Genomic DNA, 19,512 nt, shown 5'->3' with positions numbered 1-19,512 from the left:
CTTATCAGTGAGGGTTACATTGTAGTCACTTCCTGTGAGTCAGGACTGAGTCAGCCACTTACATACCTGATATTTAAATCTTTCAGAAAGAGAAAGGAAAAAAAGGAACACAGCAAAGTTATTTGTGTGCTAAGCACTGTACATACACATGTCTATCTCATCCTGTCACACGTCACTTCGGGTATCCTTTAATCCTGAGTGGGGACAGGTTAATCTCACTTGCCTATACAGTGATTGCCTTGGCGATAACCCTGGTTTGTGAGTATACATAGACTTGTACCCTTATCATTATTCAATTACCAGTACATACTACACTATATTGGGCTCTCAGCATCATTTCGTTTGTGACTGTGCTCACCTGTACTACTACAGTTCTTGCTGCTCAGAAAAGACAGGTTGTGGATGGGTCAGGTGATACCATACCATAGTTGCCCACTCTTCGGGCTTCAGAAATCCCTTGCCTGCTGGATTCTGTCAAGGCAAAGTATCACCAACCCGCTACAAATCATTCCCAAAGACTGGAGAGTCTTGCTCACTGTTATTAAATAACACACGACACCAGAACGAGGAATATTCTGTCTTCTTTTATTCAGTGTAAAATAAATGTCAGTAGTGTGCGGACATACACATCCCTCAGTAGTGTGCGGACATACACATCCCGCAGTAGTGTGCGGACATACACATCCCGCAGTAGTGTGCGAACATACACATCCCGCAGTAGTGTGCGGACATACACATCCCGCAATAGTGTGCGGACGTACACATCCCTCTCAGTAGTGTGCGGACATACACATCCCTCTCAGTAGTGTGCGGACATACACATCACTCAGTAGTGTGCGGACATACACATCCCTCTCAGTAGTGTGCGGACATACACATCACTCAGTAGTGTGCGGACATACACATCCCGCAGTAGTGTGCGAACATACACATCCCGCAGTAGTGTGCGGACATACACATCCCTCTCAGTAGTGTGCGAACATACACATCCCGCAGTAGTGTGCGGACATACACATCCCGCAGTAGTTTGCGGACATACACATCCCGCAGTAGTTTGCGGACATACACATCCCGCAGTAGTGTGCGGACATACACATCCCTCTCAGTAGTGTGCGGACGTACACATTCCTCTCAGTAGTGTGCGGACGTACACATCCCTCTCAGTAGTGTGCGGACATACACATCCCTCTCAGTAGTGTGCGGACATACACATCCTTCTAAGTAGTGTGCGGACATACACATCCCTCTCAGTAGTGTGCGGACATACACATCCCTCAGTAGTGTGCGGACGTACACATTCCTCTCAGTAGTGTGCGGACGTACACATCTCTCAGTAGTGTGCGGACGTACACATCCCTCTCAGTAGTGTGCGGACGTACACATCCCTCTCAGTAGTGTGCGGACGTACACATCCCTCAGTAGTGTGCGGACGTACACATCCCTCAGTAGTGTGCGGACGTACACATTCCTCTCAGTAGTGTGCGGACGTACACATCCCTCTCAGTAGTGTGCGGACGTACACATCCCTCTCAGTAGTGTGCGGACGTACACATTCCTCTCAGTAGTGTGCGGACGTACACATTCCTCTCAGTAGTGTGCGGACGTACACATCCCTCTCAGTAGTGTGCGGACGTACACATCCCTCTCAGTAGTGTGCGGACGTACACATCCCTCTCAGTAGTGAGCGGACGTACACATCCCTCTCAGTAGTGAGCGGACGTACACATCCCTCTCAGTAGTGTGCGGACGTACACATCCCTCTCAGTAGTGTGCGGACGTACACATCCCTCTCAGTAGTGTGCGGACGTACACATCCCTCTCAGTAGTGTGCGGACGTACACATCCCTCTCAGTAGTGTGCGGACGTACACATCCCTCTCAGTAGTGTGCGGACGTACACATCCCTCTCAGTAGTGTGCGGACGTACACATCCCTCTCAGTAGTGTGCGGACGTACACATCCCTCTCAGTAGTGTGCGGACGTACACATCCCTCTCAGTAGTGTGCGGACGTACACATCCCTCTCAGTAGTGTGCGGACGTACACATCCCTCTCAGTAGTGTGCGGACGTACACATCCCTCTCAGTAGTGTGCGGACGTACACATCCCTCTCAGTAGTGTGCGGACGTACACATCCCTCTCAGTAGTATGCGGACGTACACATCCCTCTCAGTAGTGTGCGGACGTACACATTCCTCTCAGTAGTGTGCGGACGTACACATTCCTCTCAGTAGTGTGCCGACGTACACATCCCTCTCAGTAGTGTGCGGACGTACACATCTCTCAGTAGTGTGCGGACATACACATTCCTCTCAGTAGTGTGCGGACGTACACATCCCTCTCAGTAGTGTGCGGACGTACACATCCCTCTCAGTAGTGTGCGGACGTACACATCCCTCTCAGTAGTGTGCGGACGTACACATCCCTCTCAGTAGTGTGCGGACATACACATTCCTCTCAGTAGTGTGCGGACGTACACATCCCTCTGAGTAGTGTGCGGAGATACACATCCCTCTCAGTAGTGTGCGGACATACACATCCCTCTCAGTAGTGTGCGGAGATACACATCCCTCTCAGTAGTGTGCGGACGTACACATCCCTCTCAGTAGTGTGCGGACGTACACATCCCTCTCAGTAGTGTGCGGACGTACACATCCCTCTCAGTAGTGTGCGGACGTACACATCCCTCTCAGTAGTGTGCGGACGTACACATCCCTCTCAGTAGTGTGCGGACGTACACATTCCTCTCAGTAGTGTGCGGATGTACACATTCCTCTCAGTAGTGTGCGGACGTACACATCCCTCTCCGTAGTGTGCGGACGTACACATCCCTCTCAGTAGTGTGCGGACGTACACATCCCTCTCAGTAGTGTGCGGACATACACATCCCTCTCAGTAGTGTGCGGACATACACATCCCTTTTGTGGTGCGAGGACAGAGTAGTCAGTAACATTGCATACAGTATTTGTAGAGTAAAGGCTCCGCAATATGCCACATCTCTTTTATAATAAAGACAGTATTGTTGCTTTGCTCCACCCCTGGGATGCAGAGGTGCTCAGTAACACAGCACTAGCTACACACAATGCATTAGGCCTACAGGCTGGCATTATCAGTGCATTATGCCACGCCTCCCAGAGGTCTAATGTTCTGCAAATATGTATGCCATCGTCCCATGTTATTGTGTCCACAAGCCTGGATTGCCTGCAAAGCACCGAATGTGAAAATCACCCGCTGCCAGCGATTTCAAAAAATGCTTTGCCAATGTATTTTAATGTTGGGGAACCCACTAGTGTGATTAGGGTAAATCGCAATTGCAGGATATTCAGCATTTTAAAGCATTTGTGCTCAATGCTATGTACAGACGTGCTGCAAAAAACATGATTTTTAAGTGATTTGGGGGGTCAAGCGTTTAGAACTTTAAATAAAGTAAATCATGCTTACAGCGTGCCCCAGTGTCCAGCCGTAGCCCCACCCCCTAGCAGAAGAGGTCACAGGCGCTTCTCTAATCGGGCTAAAAGAAGCACATATAACCTTTTCCATTAGCGGCAGGGCTACGGACGGAAGCCGGCATTGGTACACCTAGTAAGTATAATAAAGGTTATTTAAAAAAACGAACAAACACTAAGTTGTACAGTTTACAGTACAGCAAGTCCAAATCAGAGCCAAATGCTATCGCAATCAGTCTAGGAATCGCTGCACACATCGCTTAAAGCGGAACTGTAGATACAATTTAAACAATTGTATCAATTTAAACTGTTACACTTACCTGGGGCTTCGTCCTGTCCCGTGCCGGTCCTCCATGAGCCTCCGTTCTACCGCCGCCAGCTACTTTCGGTTTCACCACCGGGCCACTGCGCCTCCATGGCTCTGGCCAAGCCGCGTATCCATTCTTCGCGTTTTAGTCTGCAATAGCGCTATTGCAGTGGGGGAACGTGAAGAAAAGATACACGTGGCAGGGCTGCGCTGGCCTCGACTTACAAGTCAAGGAACGGAGTGGCGTCGGGAGAACGGAGGCTCGTGGAGGAACGGCGCGGGACTGGACGGCTGCTGGGGGCTTGCAGAAGCCCCCAGGTAAGTGAAACAGTGTGTTTAAAATATATCTACAGTTCCGCTATAAAAGCCCTGGTGGGTTCCAGCCCTAATAGACCTCCAAAGGATGTGAACAGACTTCTCATGTGTGGTTATGTGGGTGACCCATGATAAGAAGTCTTTAGGGTCTGATTTGTGCACAGATGGACAACTTTATAGAACAGGTTTCCCACAGGTTATTCATTTAACAGAAATGCAGTGCAGGCCAGTATCCCACTTGTAACTATGGAAAATAAGTATAGTTTTCTAAAGGCAATAATATGTATAATGATATACATGGCAGCCACCATGTCCCTCTCACTTTAATTTTAGCTGCAGATGGTTAATGTAATGTACAAAAATTCTCCAATGAGGTAATCTGAATGTCTCTGAATGGCTGTTCGTGTCTACTTCCTGTTTCAGCTTGAGGCCGGTTTTACACTTAGTTTTTGCATTGCAGTGGAGATGCAATGCTCCTGCCGCATCCCACCACAGCGCAAAAAATGACAAACATATGACCCTGCTGCAGAGTCTTCCGACAGTGTCATATGCATAGCCCCGCCCCCCACTCAGTGATGTAATCCCTGCTCGGCAGGAAGTCTTGGGATTGGTGGTATACAGTTTTCAGAAAAAAAGTGGTCAAAGCAGAACAACACAACATGATCAGCCTTTTATTGACCATCTCTTCTCATGTGGCAGAACTCTGGTCTCTGTAACACCAGTGCAAAGCTCCAACAGAAGGTGGAACAATCCTATACAGATATGTGTCAGTCGTGCATTGCTCAGACAGCATAACATTCATTCACATTTCCACCTACATGACACAGGCTGCAGTACAATACAATACAAAACATAGTAACAGATATGGTGATTCAAGCAGGTAAGGCCCACTCGGAACTGTAATATCAGCTCTGGGTGGACTGACCCTTTCATGGATATATCTGCCCTTATCGACTGACCTTTTCATGAAGATCGTTGCCCTTATCGTATTAGCAGCATTGCAATTTACTAAAGCCATTCTCTGCTGACAGGACACAGGCAACAATGCAATGACGAAATGATGAGTGTATGTCAGCACCCATAGTTCCTCGGGGGAGGAGCAAATTTCAACAGGCCTGTGGCCTGACCACAGGTGTCCACTTATACTCCATAGACAGCATTGCAGTAATCCACATAAAGCCATTCTCTGCTGACAGGACACAGGCAACAATGCAATGACAAAACGATAAGTGTACGTCTGTACCCATAACTCCTCAGGGGAGGAGCAAATCTCAGCGGGGTCGTGGCCTAAGAACAGGTGTCCACTCGTACTCCTCAGAGAGCAGCGCAGTGCTCTGTAGGATTACAGCTGCAGCGCTCTAAAGGTGCCCATTAAGGGTCCAATTACCAGCTTGATCGACCATATGATCAGATCGGAAAGGATTTTTCAGGCCCACCAACAAAGGGGAAATAATAAGCAATCCGATCAAACTAAAAGAACCATTTTGAAATTCGAATCAGTGGATTGATCGATAAAAAGAAATCAACGATCGCCACCATTAACAGCACTCAATCGATCGGGAGAGTGGATCATTGATGAACACCTTAAGAAAACCAATATGTATATGCAATGCAGATTTCAGCAGTTTATCCTCATGCATCATTCCCAGTGTAAAGCATTCAATATAACACATAGAAAGCCATTCATGAAGCGGCAAATAAAGCACAGGCCAGAAATAAGTCAGCTTTGTGCCAGGGGGAGATTAATGTAGCCACAGTAGCCGGGGGGTATTCTAAAAGGGAACCTATTTCATTCTTTCACTTTGTGTTCTGGTACATATGATCCTCCCATCCCCTCAGCAAAATTCAGGGTCCATGATCAGGAAAATTCCAGACCTTAATCCAATTGAGAACTTGTGGTCAAGTTTGGAGCAGGTGGTTGCATTGAGCACTGGCTCGGTTCAGGAAAGCGCTGCAATTTTGCCACTTCATAAACGGCCTTTATAAAGCATTCCTTAAATCATCGTGGGGTGCGTTTTATCTTGTGCGCTTATGCGTAGATCGTGCAGATTTGTTCACAAAACTATACAATAAATAATAGCTTTCTCTTGTGATCTCAGACAACCATGACAATAAATACATTCATGTTCTACGTTAAAAGGACAGATTTAAAATCTTCGAATTCCCCGGTCTTCTAGCAGTATTTAAAGAACTCTGGGCAGATGAACTGGGTTCCTCAGGGCCCCAAAATTAAAATTTACATCTATTTAAAAAAATGCAGCCATTAGGAGAATGTCCCACCACAACTCTCAGATTGCAACCTATGGTGCCTCCTGCTTTGCAGCTTTAAGAACTGAAAGCTTGACTGAAGCTGAATTTGCAGGGGACGTTCCCATGGGATGGAGTTGGATTATTAAAGATGGAGAACCAAAGTAATCCAACAAACCTGGGCTGGATTTTTTTTATATAAAAAAAGTGACAGCCATTAAGTAATTTTTAAAGGGAACTTTAAAGAGACACTGAAGCGAATTGTTTTTTTTATAATATAATGAATTGGTTGTGTAGTACAGATAAGAAATAAAGCATTAGGAGCAGAGACATCAGTCTAATATTTGTTTCCAGTCCAGGAAGAGTTGAGAAACTCCAGTTATCTATGCAAGTAGCCATTGAGCTTTGTGAAAGTCGCAGAGAGCTCTGACTTCTGATTAAGTTATCTAAACTGTATTGTGTTTTTCTTTTGCAGAGAACAGTTCAGGACAGGTCAAAGGTCCCCCGCCTGTTCTGTAAAAAACATTTAGAATGCTGAGTAATGTTATCTGCAAATATCAGAGAATGATGCAATGTTATAAAAAAAAAAAAAGCTGTATAACTAAAAATAAAAATATGAGAATATTTTTTTTCTCTTTCAATGTTCTAGCAATTACCCCTATTACACAACCAATTCATTATATTATAATTTTTTTTTTCGCTTCAGTGTCTCTTTAAAGGGATACTGTAGGGGGGTCGGGGGAAAATGAGCTGAACTTACCCGGGGCTTTTAACGGTCCCCCGCAGACATCCTGTGCCCGCGCAGCCGCTCACCGATGCTCCGGCCCCGCCTCCGGTTCTCTTCTGGAATTTCTGACTTTAAAGTCAGAAAACCACTGCGCCTGCGTTGCCGTGTCCTCGATCCCGCTGATGTCATCAAGAGCGCACAGCGCAGGCCCAGTATGGTCGGTGTCTGCGCAGTACACTCCTGGTGACATCAGCGGGAGCGAGGACACGGGCATGCAGGCGCAGTGGTTTTCTGACTTTAAAGTCAGAAATTCCAGAAGTCAACTGGAGGCGGGGCCGGAGCATCGGTGAGTGGCTGCGCCAACACAGGATGTCTGCGGGGGACCATTAGAAGCCCCGGGTAAGTTCAGCTCATTTTCCCCCGACCCCCCTACAGTATCCCTTTAAAGAGAGTCTGAAGCGAGAATAAATCTCGCTTCAGACCTCATAAATAGCAGGGGCATGTGTGCCCCTGCTAAAACGCCGCTATAGCGCGGCTTAACGGGGGTCCCTTCACCCCCAAATCCCCCTCAATACAGCCGGGGAGCGCTTCCTGGTTGGGGCAGGGCTAACCGCCGCAGCCCTGCCCCACGCGCGTCTGTCAGCGCGTATCTCCGCCTCTCCCCCGCCCCTCTCAGTCTTCCTTCACTGAGAGGGGCGGGGGAGAGGCGGCGATGCGCCGCTGACAGACGCGACTGGAGGCAGGGCTGCAGCCGTTAGCCCTGCCTCCAGGAAGAGACAGCCAGCGACTTTTTCACGACACACTTTTGCGGGGGGTGGGTTGGGGGTGAAGGGACCCCCGTTTAGCCGCGGGATAGCGGCGTTTTAGCAGGGGCACACGTGCCCCTGCTATTTATGAGCTCTGAAGCGAGATTTATTCTCGCTTTAGAGTCTCTTTAAGTGACATGATGAGATGTGTATATAGAGCGGCAAGCATACAATTACCTAGGCTGCGTTCCTTTTCTTCTTTTTTGGCCTGAAGGAGTTAACATTCATGTATGCAAATGACAGTATCTCTCCAGTCGGAACACAGTCAGACTATAGCATAATCCTCACTCATAGGGAATTACAGCCATAAAACACTTTCCTGGCAAAGAACAGCTTCTGAGAGCAGGGGATAGAGAAAAAAGGTCAATAGTTCATATATTTTAGCTCTCTGAGACAGTCTTTGAGCAGATACAAAACAATACATTTACTTTAAAGTGAACCTTAACCGTAGAAAAAAAAAGTTTAACTCAGAATGCAACGCGTACGATCGCACGCCATGTGCATTTGTATGCGTTGCATGGCTTATCCCATTTGTTGTAGTGAATGGGTTCCGTACCAGTGCGGTGCGCAAACGCATGCTGCACGAATTGTTTAGCAAAACACGCGGCTGACCCTTTCACTATAGTGAATGAGATCAGCCACGCAATGCATACAAATGCAGATGGCATGCGATCGTACGTGCTGCGTTCTGATCGCACGGCCATCTGCGTGTGGCATGCAGTGTGAACATCAGACAGTGCTGTCTATGCCCTTCTGATGTTCGTGCATGTCTGCCTCCTGCACGCGTTGCCGAAATATGGACAGCAACGTGTCTAATGCGAACAAGGCCTAACCTGGGGCTTCCACCAGACCCCTTCAGCCGCCTTGTGCCCGCGCTGTGACAAAGCGATCCTCCAGTCCCCCTTACCGACCCTTTTTGTCATGCGTGGCCCTGGTCTGCGCACCTCCTAATCGTGCTTCCATGGAAAAGAGCGCTCTGCGCATGCGCAGTATGACAAAAATCTTACTGTGCATGCGCAGAATGTTCTTGGCAACTGGAGCATGATCAAGGACGTGTGCGGCCACGCCCGCACATGCACAGTGGCCCGTCGACTAGCCAGTCAGCTTCTTATGCGCTCCACCGCTGACGTCATCAGGACTGCACTGCGCAGGCGCAGTAGTTCTGTGCCTGCAGTCCTGATGACGTCAGAAGTGGAGCGCATAAGAAGCCGACCTCGCCAGGTCGGCTTCTGCAGTGGATGAGACCAGCAGCCACCGAAGCTGCGGCGAGGGCACAGGACGACTGCCAGAGGCTGGAGGAAGCCCCAGGTAAGTGGATTTTTTTTCCTGGACGTATCCTTTAAGAGTAGGAGGATAGATACAATTGTTTATCTGATCAGTTTATTTTCACTTATGGTCCCATTTAAAATGAGTTATTGCTGTGGTTGTGTGCAGTTGATTGCAAAAGCACAAATGTTAATTATGGTAAGTCATCTTAAACCAATCCTCGGTATGGTTTTCTATAGCTTCGACATGGATAATGTGTGCCACCGAATACCAGTTAACAAAAATCCAGTCCAGGTTTGTTGGATCACTCAAGACCTAAAGCTTTCTGTAAATAAACCTCACTAGAATATAAAAACGGAAGTGACAGTGAACAGAGTTGGCTGCAGTACCAAAGGTCACTTTATATAACCACATATACGGTAATATGTATATATACTGTGAGAACAGCATCTGCTCTGTTTTGAGTGGTAGGGTGCTAAATCTTAGGGCTTGTACACACTGCTGCATTTGCGCTTCAATTTAAAATCAAAGGTCTTTTAAAAAAATCATGAAAATCGTGATGACCTGTACACACTGGCGTGATGTGTTTTTAGGAAAACGCAATTGCAGTGACTACTGCGCTTTTTAAGCGCTGTTTAAAAAAAACAAAAACATGAAACCGGCAAAGCATGCGATTTTCATTGCGGGTTTTTTTAGGTAAATAATCAGGAAACCAGGAAATGATAGCCTCAGCAAAACTGCAAACACACAAAAATTGCAATAGAAATTTGATTAAAAAACGCATTGCACTGCTTTTGCACTTGCAATTTTCAGTGTGTACAGACCCTTAAAGAGGAACTTCACTATATATAACTTCATAAATAAAACTGGTTATTTTAGCAACATTCATTATAAATTAGTCAATGTTTGCCCATTTTAAAAGCTTCAGTCACCATCATTTACGTTGTTAAATCAAAGATGCCGGCATCTTTACTGTTGGCAAGGTGAATCGCTGTGGAAAGTGTTTTTTTTCCCCCTCAGTAAAGTGAGCATGAATATCACACAATCTCCCAGAGTGCTCTGGGGCAGAAAGCTGTGTGAAATCATGGCCTGGCAAGGTGGGGTTACATACTAACATACAGCAGTACAGAGGTATAAGAAGCAAATCGGACACTAATGTGATCTTGTAGGCTGACTCCACCAACAGTAGTGGGAGGCTTGTGAGTCTGTCTTGTGCTAGTCAAGTTATTACTTGGGACCATGAGGAACCCAGTTGAATTGGCCAGAGTCCCCCCTTAAAGGATACCCAAACTGACATGTGACATGATGAGATAGACATGTGTATGTACAGTGCCGAGCACACAAATGACTATGCGGTGTTCCTTTTTTCTTTCTCTGCCTGAAAGAGGTAAATATCAGGTATGCAAGTGGCTGACTCAGTCCTGACTCAGACAGGAAGTGACTACAGTGTGACCCTCACTGATAAGAAATTCCAACTATAAAACCCTTTACTAGCAGAAAATGGCTTCTGAGAGCAAGAAAGAGGTAAAAAAAGGGAAATTTCTTATCAGTGAGGGTCTCATTATCTCATTATGCCCCATTTCAGTTTGGGTATCCTTTAAAGGACAGTACCAACATAAGGTGCAGAGTAGAGTTAGGAGCAGTGGCGTAACTACAAATCTTGCCCCCCCCCCCCCGACAAAACTGTGATCGGGCCCCCCCAATGTTCACACCCTTACCCCTGCCTTCCCCTGGTGACCCTCACAACCTGGGGACCCATCTCACAAGGGTCATAAAACAAGTGTGGCCATCATAATCTTCACCCCCATAACAAGTATAGCCACAAAAACACCTGATCTGGAGGATGGACCAATTTATCAGAATGAGTAAAGTAGTGGTTGGGGCCCCAACAGCTCTGAGCCCCCCAGTGGTTGCAGTGGCTGCTCCCCAGTAGTCACGCCCCTGGGGAGGAGCAGGAGAAGCTGCACATGTGTTAGCAGATGCCATTCCTAAATTACAATCATTAAACTTTTATTGATAGGTTTCTGGAACATTTTGGGTCAGGAGTTTCCCCACAATCTACTACAAGCCGGAGCCCTTCCACAGGACAGATGGGGACGCAAGGCACGAGGTCTGATAGCCCTACAGAGTGGTCATTTCAAGCAGCAGTTTTGATCATCAGCTCATCTTCCACACCCCTATCCATCCATGCTTCACCTATGCCTGCATTATTATTAGCATGACGATGCCTCTTATGGCTTCCCCCATACATTCATGGTGCTTTGTCGTCTAAGGAATCCTGAAGCAGATACAAGGGTTACCCTTAGCAATCTTTCAGTAAAGTCACTAACAAACTCATCTCGGTATCACCACTTTAAAGCCCAATAAAACAACATTGAACAAGCTAAATCCTCAATTAGTGTAAATTATAAGTATTCACCTTGGGAACCAACTTTTTCATATGAGAAAACCCCACTATATAGCTCTGCTTGCTTTCTTAAAGGACAACTCAAGTGAGAAATTTACTACAGGCTTCATACATTCCTATGGAGAGGCAAGGCTATGGATACCATACAAAATGGGATCCAATGCGGGCCAATCTCAATGTCTACTGGCCACCTCCCTCCCTTATAAAGTGTCCTGGTGTATAATGGCTCCACTCCAACCCCTATACAGTTCCCCAGTGTCTAGTGGCCCCCACCCTCCCCTATACAGTTACCTAGTGTTTAGCGCTTTGTCCCACCTCCAACAAATGGCTTCCCTGGTGTTCTAGGACTTCACCTCCAATATATCTTCCCTGGTGGTCTACAGTGGGCCAAACATAATGCAAAGTGGGGAATCCACTTGGGGACCAAATGTATTGACTCCGGCCGGAGTTTGACATGTATGCCATAGAGCCTTCCTGTTCCTCGCTCCATCCCATCATTCCTGTGCCATACCCAGTTGAAGACACTTGTCCTGTCAGGTCTTCGGGACTTTGGGAACTCCTACTGTCCCCAAGTAGTACCGAAGACGAGCACATCCATACTGTACATGCGCGAGGAGTGCCAAAGAGTTATTCCACCAAGCATGTTGGATAAACTCAACCTGGGATGGTGCAGAAACTATAGAACAAACCGAGGATCAGGAAGTCTCTATAGTATCCAGCGCCTTTGCTGCACTTAGGTTTGCATCTAACGTGAACGTGAATTGAGTTTCCTCACTTCAGTATCCCTTTAAGACTTCTCTTGTTTTTCTAGCTTCTAAGCCTTACCACTACCAAGTTCCTGTAAACTACAAATCCCACCTCCTCATGTAGATATTAGGGGTGAAGCACAAACCACCCTTATGCTATGATGCTCGTTTTACGCACAGATTACTGCACCATATTTAATGTCCAAAGCATACTTAGGTCTTTAAAGCAAGGTGCATTATTTGGTTGCATTGTGGTACCAGTAATGTACATGTGTACACTTCCAAACACTGTAACCATGTGAGTGGTACATGCTTTTACACTGACGTGTACAGAATTACGATTGTTAACGTAACGTTGGTACCACAAAATTGAACTCATGTAGAAAATACATGAAGTAACATGTAACAAATTTAGTGCATCATGCACTACATTTCACAAGATATTGCACAGTAAAAACAGCGCATGGTAGCTGCTCAAACGATAATGTTAGCACTTCAGGCCCATGGTCTCTAATATAATGCAAGGATGTTGGGAAATGTACTCAGGCATCTATTACTCCTCCTACATTAGATGTAACATGATCACACATGATTGACCCGCCTACCATCTGAATCCACAGAGGAGAGGAAACAAGATGTACTGAAGCAACAAGCACATTTAGCCTATGAAAACAATATTGTGTTCCCCACTCTGCTTCTGTACACGGTTTATATTCACTTCTCAAACTGACAGATATAAGAATTTCCCTTGTTAAATGCTGGTTTTAGCTGGGCTTTAACATGTCATAGTATCAGTTTGCTACCTTATAACAGTAAGGTGGAGAGGGAGAGTTTTATGGAAAGTGTTGTGAAGTTGTGACAGGCATCGGTTTCTAGAGGTATCGGCCCTTATTCAAGTCACCTTTTTTCCTAGCAGATAATTTTAAATATACCTTTTTTTTAGCACAATGCAAATGTAAAAAGTGCCAAAAAGTAGGTAAGTACTGTCAAAATGTTGCTGATTATTTTCTGGCTTGTTGGTGACTTAAAAGGCATAACATAGATAAAGGCCCTTATTCAATTCACCTTTTCTCCCAAGTTTTCTCCTAGGAGATCATTTTTCATCTTCTTTTACCACTTGAGGACCACTGGCTTAAACCCCCCTAAAGACCAGGCCATTTTTCATTAAAGGGAAGGTCCAAGCAAAATAAAAAAATAAGTTTCACTTACCTGGGGCTTCTACCAGCCCCATGCAGCCATCCTGTGCCCTTGTAGTCACTCACTGCTGCTCCAGTTCCCCGCTGGCAGCTTGCCGACCTCGGAGGTCGGCGGGCCGCATTGCGTACGTTTTTACGCATTCCCACTAGTGCAGGAACATTAACACATACATTTTTATGCGCTATTGGTTCAATGCGTAAATTTTTGCCAATGTATCTGTTACGAGCAGAACTCTGAACTAGAATGCAGGAACAGTTGTAAAAAGCTATGATCAACCCAGGATGTCATTCTAGTATTGGGAACAAACAGAACTGCTGAAACCGGCAGTTCACGTCATGAACATTCAGAGTCCCATAATCTGCAAAGGATACGATGTAAATTGGCATAAAGGCCAAATTCAAGAACCCTCATCTTTCTTTAGCATTGTACTCTTACCATTTCTAAGTAATAACACTTAGTTATCCCATCAACCAACTTCTACATACCCCCCCATTCCCCTCCTAAAGCTGAGCTCCGAGGGTCTTCGACTTCAGAGTCATTTGACTCCAATATCCAACAAGACAGTCATAAAGCCAAAGCACTCAGGGCCTATTGGCACCAGTTAAATGGCCATCAGCACCGTATCCCAAGAAACCCAACAAATCACTTACCAAAACCCACCCACTCTCAATGCTTGATATACTGGACAGAAGTCAGTGGCTGCAAAACTCACATCTCCCTACTAGTTGGCGGCAAAGGGAGAGGTGGGTGCCATAAGTGCCACACCCCCTTTTTCGACACCTCCAGAAGATAACGGACACCAAGCTGGAAGCCTGATCATAACATCATCGCTGGAACTTCTATCAGTCCTAGTCCGTATAAGGAGGACTTGGGGGGGGGGGGGCACCTTATATTTAACTGTATGCATGGTAGAAGGAGGGGAGGGGGCAAAAAAGTCGATACATACAGTAGAAAAATTGAAATATGCTGCAGTTGGAGTAGTTTCATGATTACTCGGCCTAATTGCCTCCAGTGGGAGATCCAGGATGTGGGACAGCAGTGAACAGGCCAATCTCTCTTTTACAAATTTAAAGCAGAACCTAAAGCTCACTTGAAAAGCTTTGAGAGTCAGTAGAAGATAGAGGGGCCTGGCTGCTGTGGTCCATGGGGTCGCAAAGAGTCAGACACCACTGAACAGCGGCTGAACAACAATATGTCCAGACCTGCAGGACCTAATCCAGCACGAGCTAAACTGAATTTTATTATCTCCAGACTAGGACAACCACAGAGAAGGTGAGTATAGCTTAGCCCAGCTATCTACTTTCACTTATTTCTTAGATTTTACAATTCAAGGTTTGACTAGCACTGGAAAGAAGGCGTGTCATAAGACCTAGAAAGCAAAGGGCCTTGAGTTGGCTACTGGCCACTGTGACTTCAGTCTTCTGCAAGACAAACCCAGTCCTTGCATGGTTGTTCACTAGCTTATAGCACGGATAACTTCTACAGCCTGACCATCAGAAAATCCCACTATAAACCCTAATACTCTACATTCAGTGTGCGCTTCATTACATTCACTAAAAAAAGGTCTACTAAAGCTGAACTCCAAGCAAAACAGCTGAATAAACTATTTACATACACTATATATGAAATGTATCACCTAACAAAAGATCTGTCAACTCATCCAGCCAGTCCTGTGGTTCAGATGCCTCTAGACAGCCCATACAGGAAGCCCGACCTGATCTCACATTCCTCCACTCCATTTCCATGCCAACTGGTCAAGCACACACCTAGCTTGCTGATTGGTCTGTGAAGAGCAGCAGTACTATTTATCCTCAAGTAAGCAATCTCCTCCCCTGGCAGTGTGCAAGTCCCTCCCTCCCTCTCCTAGTCTAAGGCCGGCAGTCAGAGGTCTACAGGGATCAATATAAAGACCCATTCAGGTACTTATACCAGCTGGATATAAAAATACATCTAATGGACAGATACCAGTGGTGGTGTTATTTATACTTACCTGGAGTTCAGCTTTAATGCAACAAGAGAAGCTTTCAGTCAATCCCCCCCAAAAAAACCAAATTCCTTACATGCAAAATATACAATCATTACAAAAAGACATTCAGTGTCCATCCAACTCTCTGGGTGGGTTTGAGAACTCTCTCCCCCCCACCCAAAGCATCAGTGCAATACGGCAGCTACAGCCACCCCGAAAGTCTGTGCAGTATCCGTATCAAGGGAAACACCCTAAAAAAATAGGGAGTTACCTCAGAATTCAGATACTGAGTCCAAGTCCAGGATGTACCAGGAGGAGCCTGTCATCAGCACTTGGTCAGCGGTTGGGTGGTGAGTGTCAGGGCGTGGCCAGTGGCCACTGGTAACAATGCCGCACGAGTCTCAGGTTTCTGAAATGGTCCGTGTACTTGAAGTGATCTATGGTGATAGGAGGGCTGGCCGGGTGGGACCTCCTCACCGACTGGTGACGCCCAGCACACGTTTCATATTCTCATACACCACGTAGCTGATGCTCACTGCCGGGATCACTTTCATGAAGTTCGGTGCAATTCCCCGGTACAGGCCAAGGACGCCTTCCCGGGCCACGATGTAGCGGAAGAGGGCCACCATGGACAGCTGAGGAGAGCCCTGGATGGTGGCTGCAAGAAAGAACATTTTATTGGTAATAATGAATGTATTTCATGACATTGCATCTCTTCAGTGAAGTGTCTGAAAGCAGGTACAAAAATGTGTATGCTGAGAGAGAGAGAGAGAGAGAGAGAGAGAGAGAGGAGGGAGGGAGGAGAGATGGGGGGGGGGTAGGGAGGGTGGGAAAAAGGGGGGAGTGGGGGGAAAGAGAGGGGGCTGGGGGGAGAGAGTGAGTAAAAGGGGGGGAATGCATACATATACGATGTACATCTCTCACGGTGAAATTTACTGTAAATTACTTTTTGCCTATGTCCCTGACACTTACAGTAGATGTCTGAGAGGTTTTGGACTACACCATCTCCTCATGGGGGATTCTCAGCATTTTACTTTACACTTGGAGTTTTGAGCTCCAAGTTTGAATCAGCCCTTATGCTTGGTACACACGATACCATTTTCTGACAGAGTTACTGTCAGATGGATTATTTCCGACAGGTCCGATTTGATTTCCGATTGATTTTCCGTTCACTTCTATGGAAAATCGATCGGAAATCAGATCGGACCTGTTGGAAATATTCGATCTGATGGTAAATCTGTAAGAAAATTGGATTGTGTGTTCTAACATTACTGAACAGCAATTGGCTGTTGTAAAGGATCGCTTCATCGTTCTCCAGTCTAGAAGAGTCCATGTCAGCCTTTCTCAACCTTTCTACCTTGAAGGAACCCTGCAAATAACTTTTGGATCTCAAGGAACCCCTGCAAACAATTTTTTGATCTCGGGGAACCCCTGCATGTGTTTTGCAGGAGATTGTCTTTAAAAGTATATGTGGCTGTTTATTTCACTACCCCCTATTACATTGCCACTCACTATACTGTCTCCTGAGACCCTAATTTAGTGCTTCTTGTTACAGTACCACCTATTATAATGTGCTTTACTATGCTTCCCCCACGATGGGGGAAAATGCCAAGGAACCCCAGCAGAGTACTCAAGGAACCCTGGGGTTCCAGGGAACCCTGGTTGAGAAAGCCTGGTCCATGTGAATCAGCCCCAAAGTCACCCAGATGTTCACGTGTTCCCACCTTGTGCCTGCATGCGTGTCCTGACCAGGGCGAGTGGGTAGCTGGCAATCTGGCCACATGTGCTGGATACAGTGCCACAGGCCAGCAGTACCAGAACCCCTGGATCCGCGCTGGTGCTGGCTCGGTACCGCTGTAGCCATGTGTTCTTCAGAGTCTGTGAGAGGGAAGGGAAACCACAAGAGGTCATTAAGAGAGAAAGCAAAATAGATATTAGAGTGACCCTGACAAAAATAGATACTCACCTATTTATTTCTGGGTTGCATCACCCCTTCCCGATCCTCTCTGTCTCCTGGTTCCCCCGCTGTCCTGTCTTCAACCTGACAGGCCAAATATGTCCTTGGCCTTCCTTGGACAGTCTACGGAAGTACTGGTGTCCTCAAAAGCTTCCAAAGACGAGCGGATCCGTAATGTGCATGCGCAAGTCCAAGCTCGCACGTGCGCAGTATGAATTCCCCGTCTTCAGAAGTACTTGGGGACACAAGTGCTTCCAGGGCAAATTTTGAACAGGGACAGCAGGGGAATGAGGAGACGGAGAGAGGAGCAGGAAGGCTCTAGGTTTGCTTTAAGTTTTGGGGAGTACACACTGTTTTACAGAGACAGAAAAGATTTTATTACCAAGAGAATTTAGCAATATTTAGGGACTTCAAAGTGAAAGGCCAAACCCTCTGCTGAAGGGAAACGCAATGACAGCTCAGATGGAACACACACAGTGCTAAGCAGTCAGGGCCCGTTCACCCAAACGATTCCCGCTAATCGCTAAAGCGCTGGTGCTTTTTAAAGCACTAGTGCTTTGTTACCCTATGGCAGTGTTCTCACTAGCGCCAATCGCAAACACGTTACCTGTAGCATTCTCTGGGCGATGCAGCAGCGATCGCGGTACAGTCCTTATAAAGGACAGATCGCTAGAGCAAAAAGGCGATTTTGCGATTTTAAGTGTGAATGGGCCCTAAAACAGAGCTGAATTTCCCAGAGGGCAATGTATGCAGAGAGAATAATAGGGGATCTGGGATGCTGGTATAGGACAAGACTTTTCTCCTGGAGGACGCTAAGCTCCTGAGCTGCAGCCACTAGGGTGAGCTCTATAGGCAGTAGCAGTGTTAGGGAGACTTACCCAAGGTCTCCTACTGAATAGCTGCTGGCTTACTGAACAGGAGGAGCCGAGATTCAAACCCAGGTCTCCTGTGACAGAGGCAGAGCCTTTAGGGCTCTTTCCCATCTAACAACTGCGGTGTGTCGTTGTGGAGCGACGCAATTAGCGGTGGTAGCTATGAACTCACCCGACGGTAAAAGGCAGGCTCCTGACGATTAAAAGCTCCCGGGTGCGCCGTATAGCAACACATCGAAACGCAGCGTCGGGTGTGAAAGGTAAAATGAAAGTCTATGGACTTTCGTTTTACCTTGGTTAACGCAAAGTTTCCCCTTTGCGTTAAACTGCAGAAAACGGGCTCTAGTGTGAAGGGGCCCTTAAACATTACATTAAAGGGAGATCAGATCTGTACATGGTGAGTAAGATTAGGATTGTGATGGAGTGGTTCTGATGGGCCTTGTCTTTCTGTGTTTACACTGGCAATGGCTAGATGTGGACAAGCCACACAGGATAGGTGACATAGCTTGTTCTTCCCGTTAACGTTAGACTTACCTCATACACTGCCAAGTCAATGCCGGCGTAGGGCACGATCCCCAGCAGGTTCGGTAGGTAGCCCTTAGAGAAAGCCTTCAGCCCTTCAGTGCGCAGGATCTGCTTAGCACAATCTGACATCCCTGCAAACTGACCAGTGCGCCTCAGAGCCAGCCGAGTCTTCAACACCTGCAAGACATTCCAGGTACGAACGTGAGTAATAAGACAAATGCTGCCAAAATGCATCATGGGACTTCTTGGATTGGATGCAATTAAAGGACAACTGTAATGAGAAATATCTTGAGGATGCCATATTTATTTCCTTTAACCACTTGAGGACCACAGTGTTAACCCCCCTAAAGACCAGGCACTTTTTCTTAAAATTGGCCACTGCAGCTTTAAGGCCTCGCTGCAGGACCGTATAACTCAGCACACAAGTGATTCCTCCCCCCTTTTCTCCCCACCAACAGGGCTCTCTGTTGGTGGGGGTCTGATCGCCCCCCCTGTGTTTATTTTTTTTAAATAAGTATTTGTATATTTTTGTAATATTTATTATCCTTTTCTTTTTCTTTTTTTTTCAAAACCCCCTCCCTCCCCCCAGCTGGCCAATCACGGCGATCGGCTGTCATAGGCTTCTGCCTATGACAGCCGATCGCTCTCTTGTCCCCCAGGGGGACAGCCGTGGCACACGGCTGTCCCCAGTACAGCGCTGCTGCTGATTGCAGCGCTGTACATGCAAATA

At 46.7% G+C, this 19,512-nt stretch overlaps 1 protein-coding gene across 2 annotated transcripts in view; it reads right to left on the bottom strand.

Moving 5' to 3' along the window:
* Positions 1-15,433: 15,433 nt before the first annotated feature.
* LOC137562614 (mitochondrial adenyl nucleotide antiporter SLC25A23-like) overlaps positions 15,434-19,512 on the bottom strand; it is an 83,295-nt gene continuing 79,216 nt past the window's right edge. Inside the window, exons 8-10 of one of the 2 annotated variants that reach the window (XM_068274121.1) lie at positions 18,792-18,959; positions 17,153-17,306; positions 15,434-16,086 (exon numbers count right to left, since the gene is read on the bottom strand). In XM_068274121.1, the coding sequence (XP_068130222.1) occupies positions 15,902-16,086; positions 17,153-17,306; positions 18,792-18,959 (507 nt within the window). In that variant the 3' untranslated portion in view covers positions 15,434-15,901. The remainder of the gene's footprint in view (positions 16,087-17,152; positions 17,307-18,791; positions 18,960-19,512) is intronic. The other variant, XM_068274122.1, reaches the window with a different exon arrangement.

Source organism: Hyperolius riggenbachi, chromosome 3 (assembly GCF_040937935.1).
Source record: "Hyperolius riggenbachi isolate aHypRig1 chromosome 3, aHypRig1.pri, whole genome shotgun sequence".
In the NCBI taxonomy this organism is placed as follows: Eukaryota; Metazoa; Chordata; class Amphibia; order Anura; family Hyperoliidae; genus Hyperolius; species Hyperolius riggenbachi.
The sequence above is the reverse complement of the archived record's forward strand: the minus strand, read 5'-3'. Positions and strand labels throughout refer to the sequence as shown.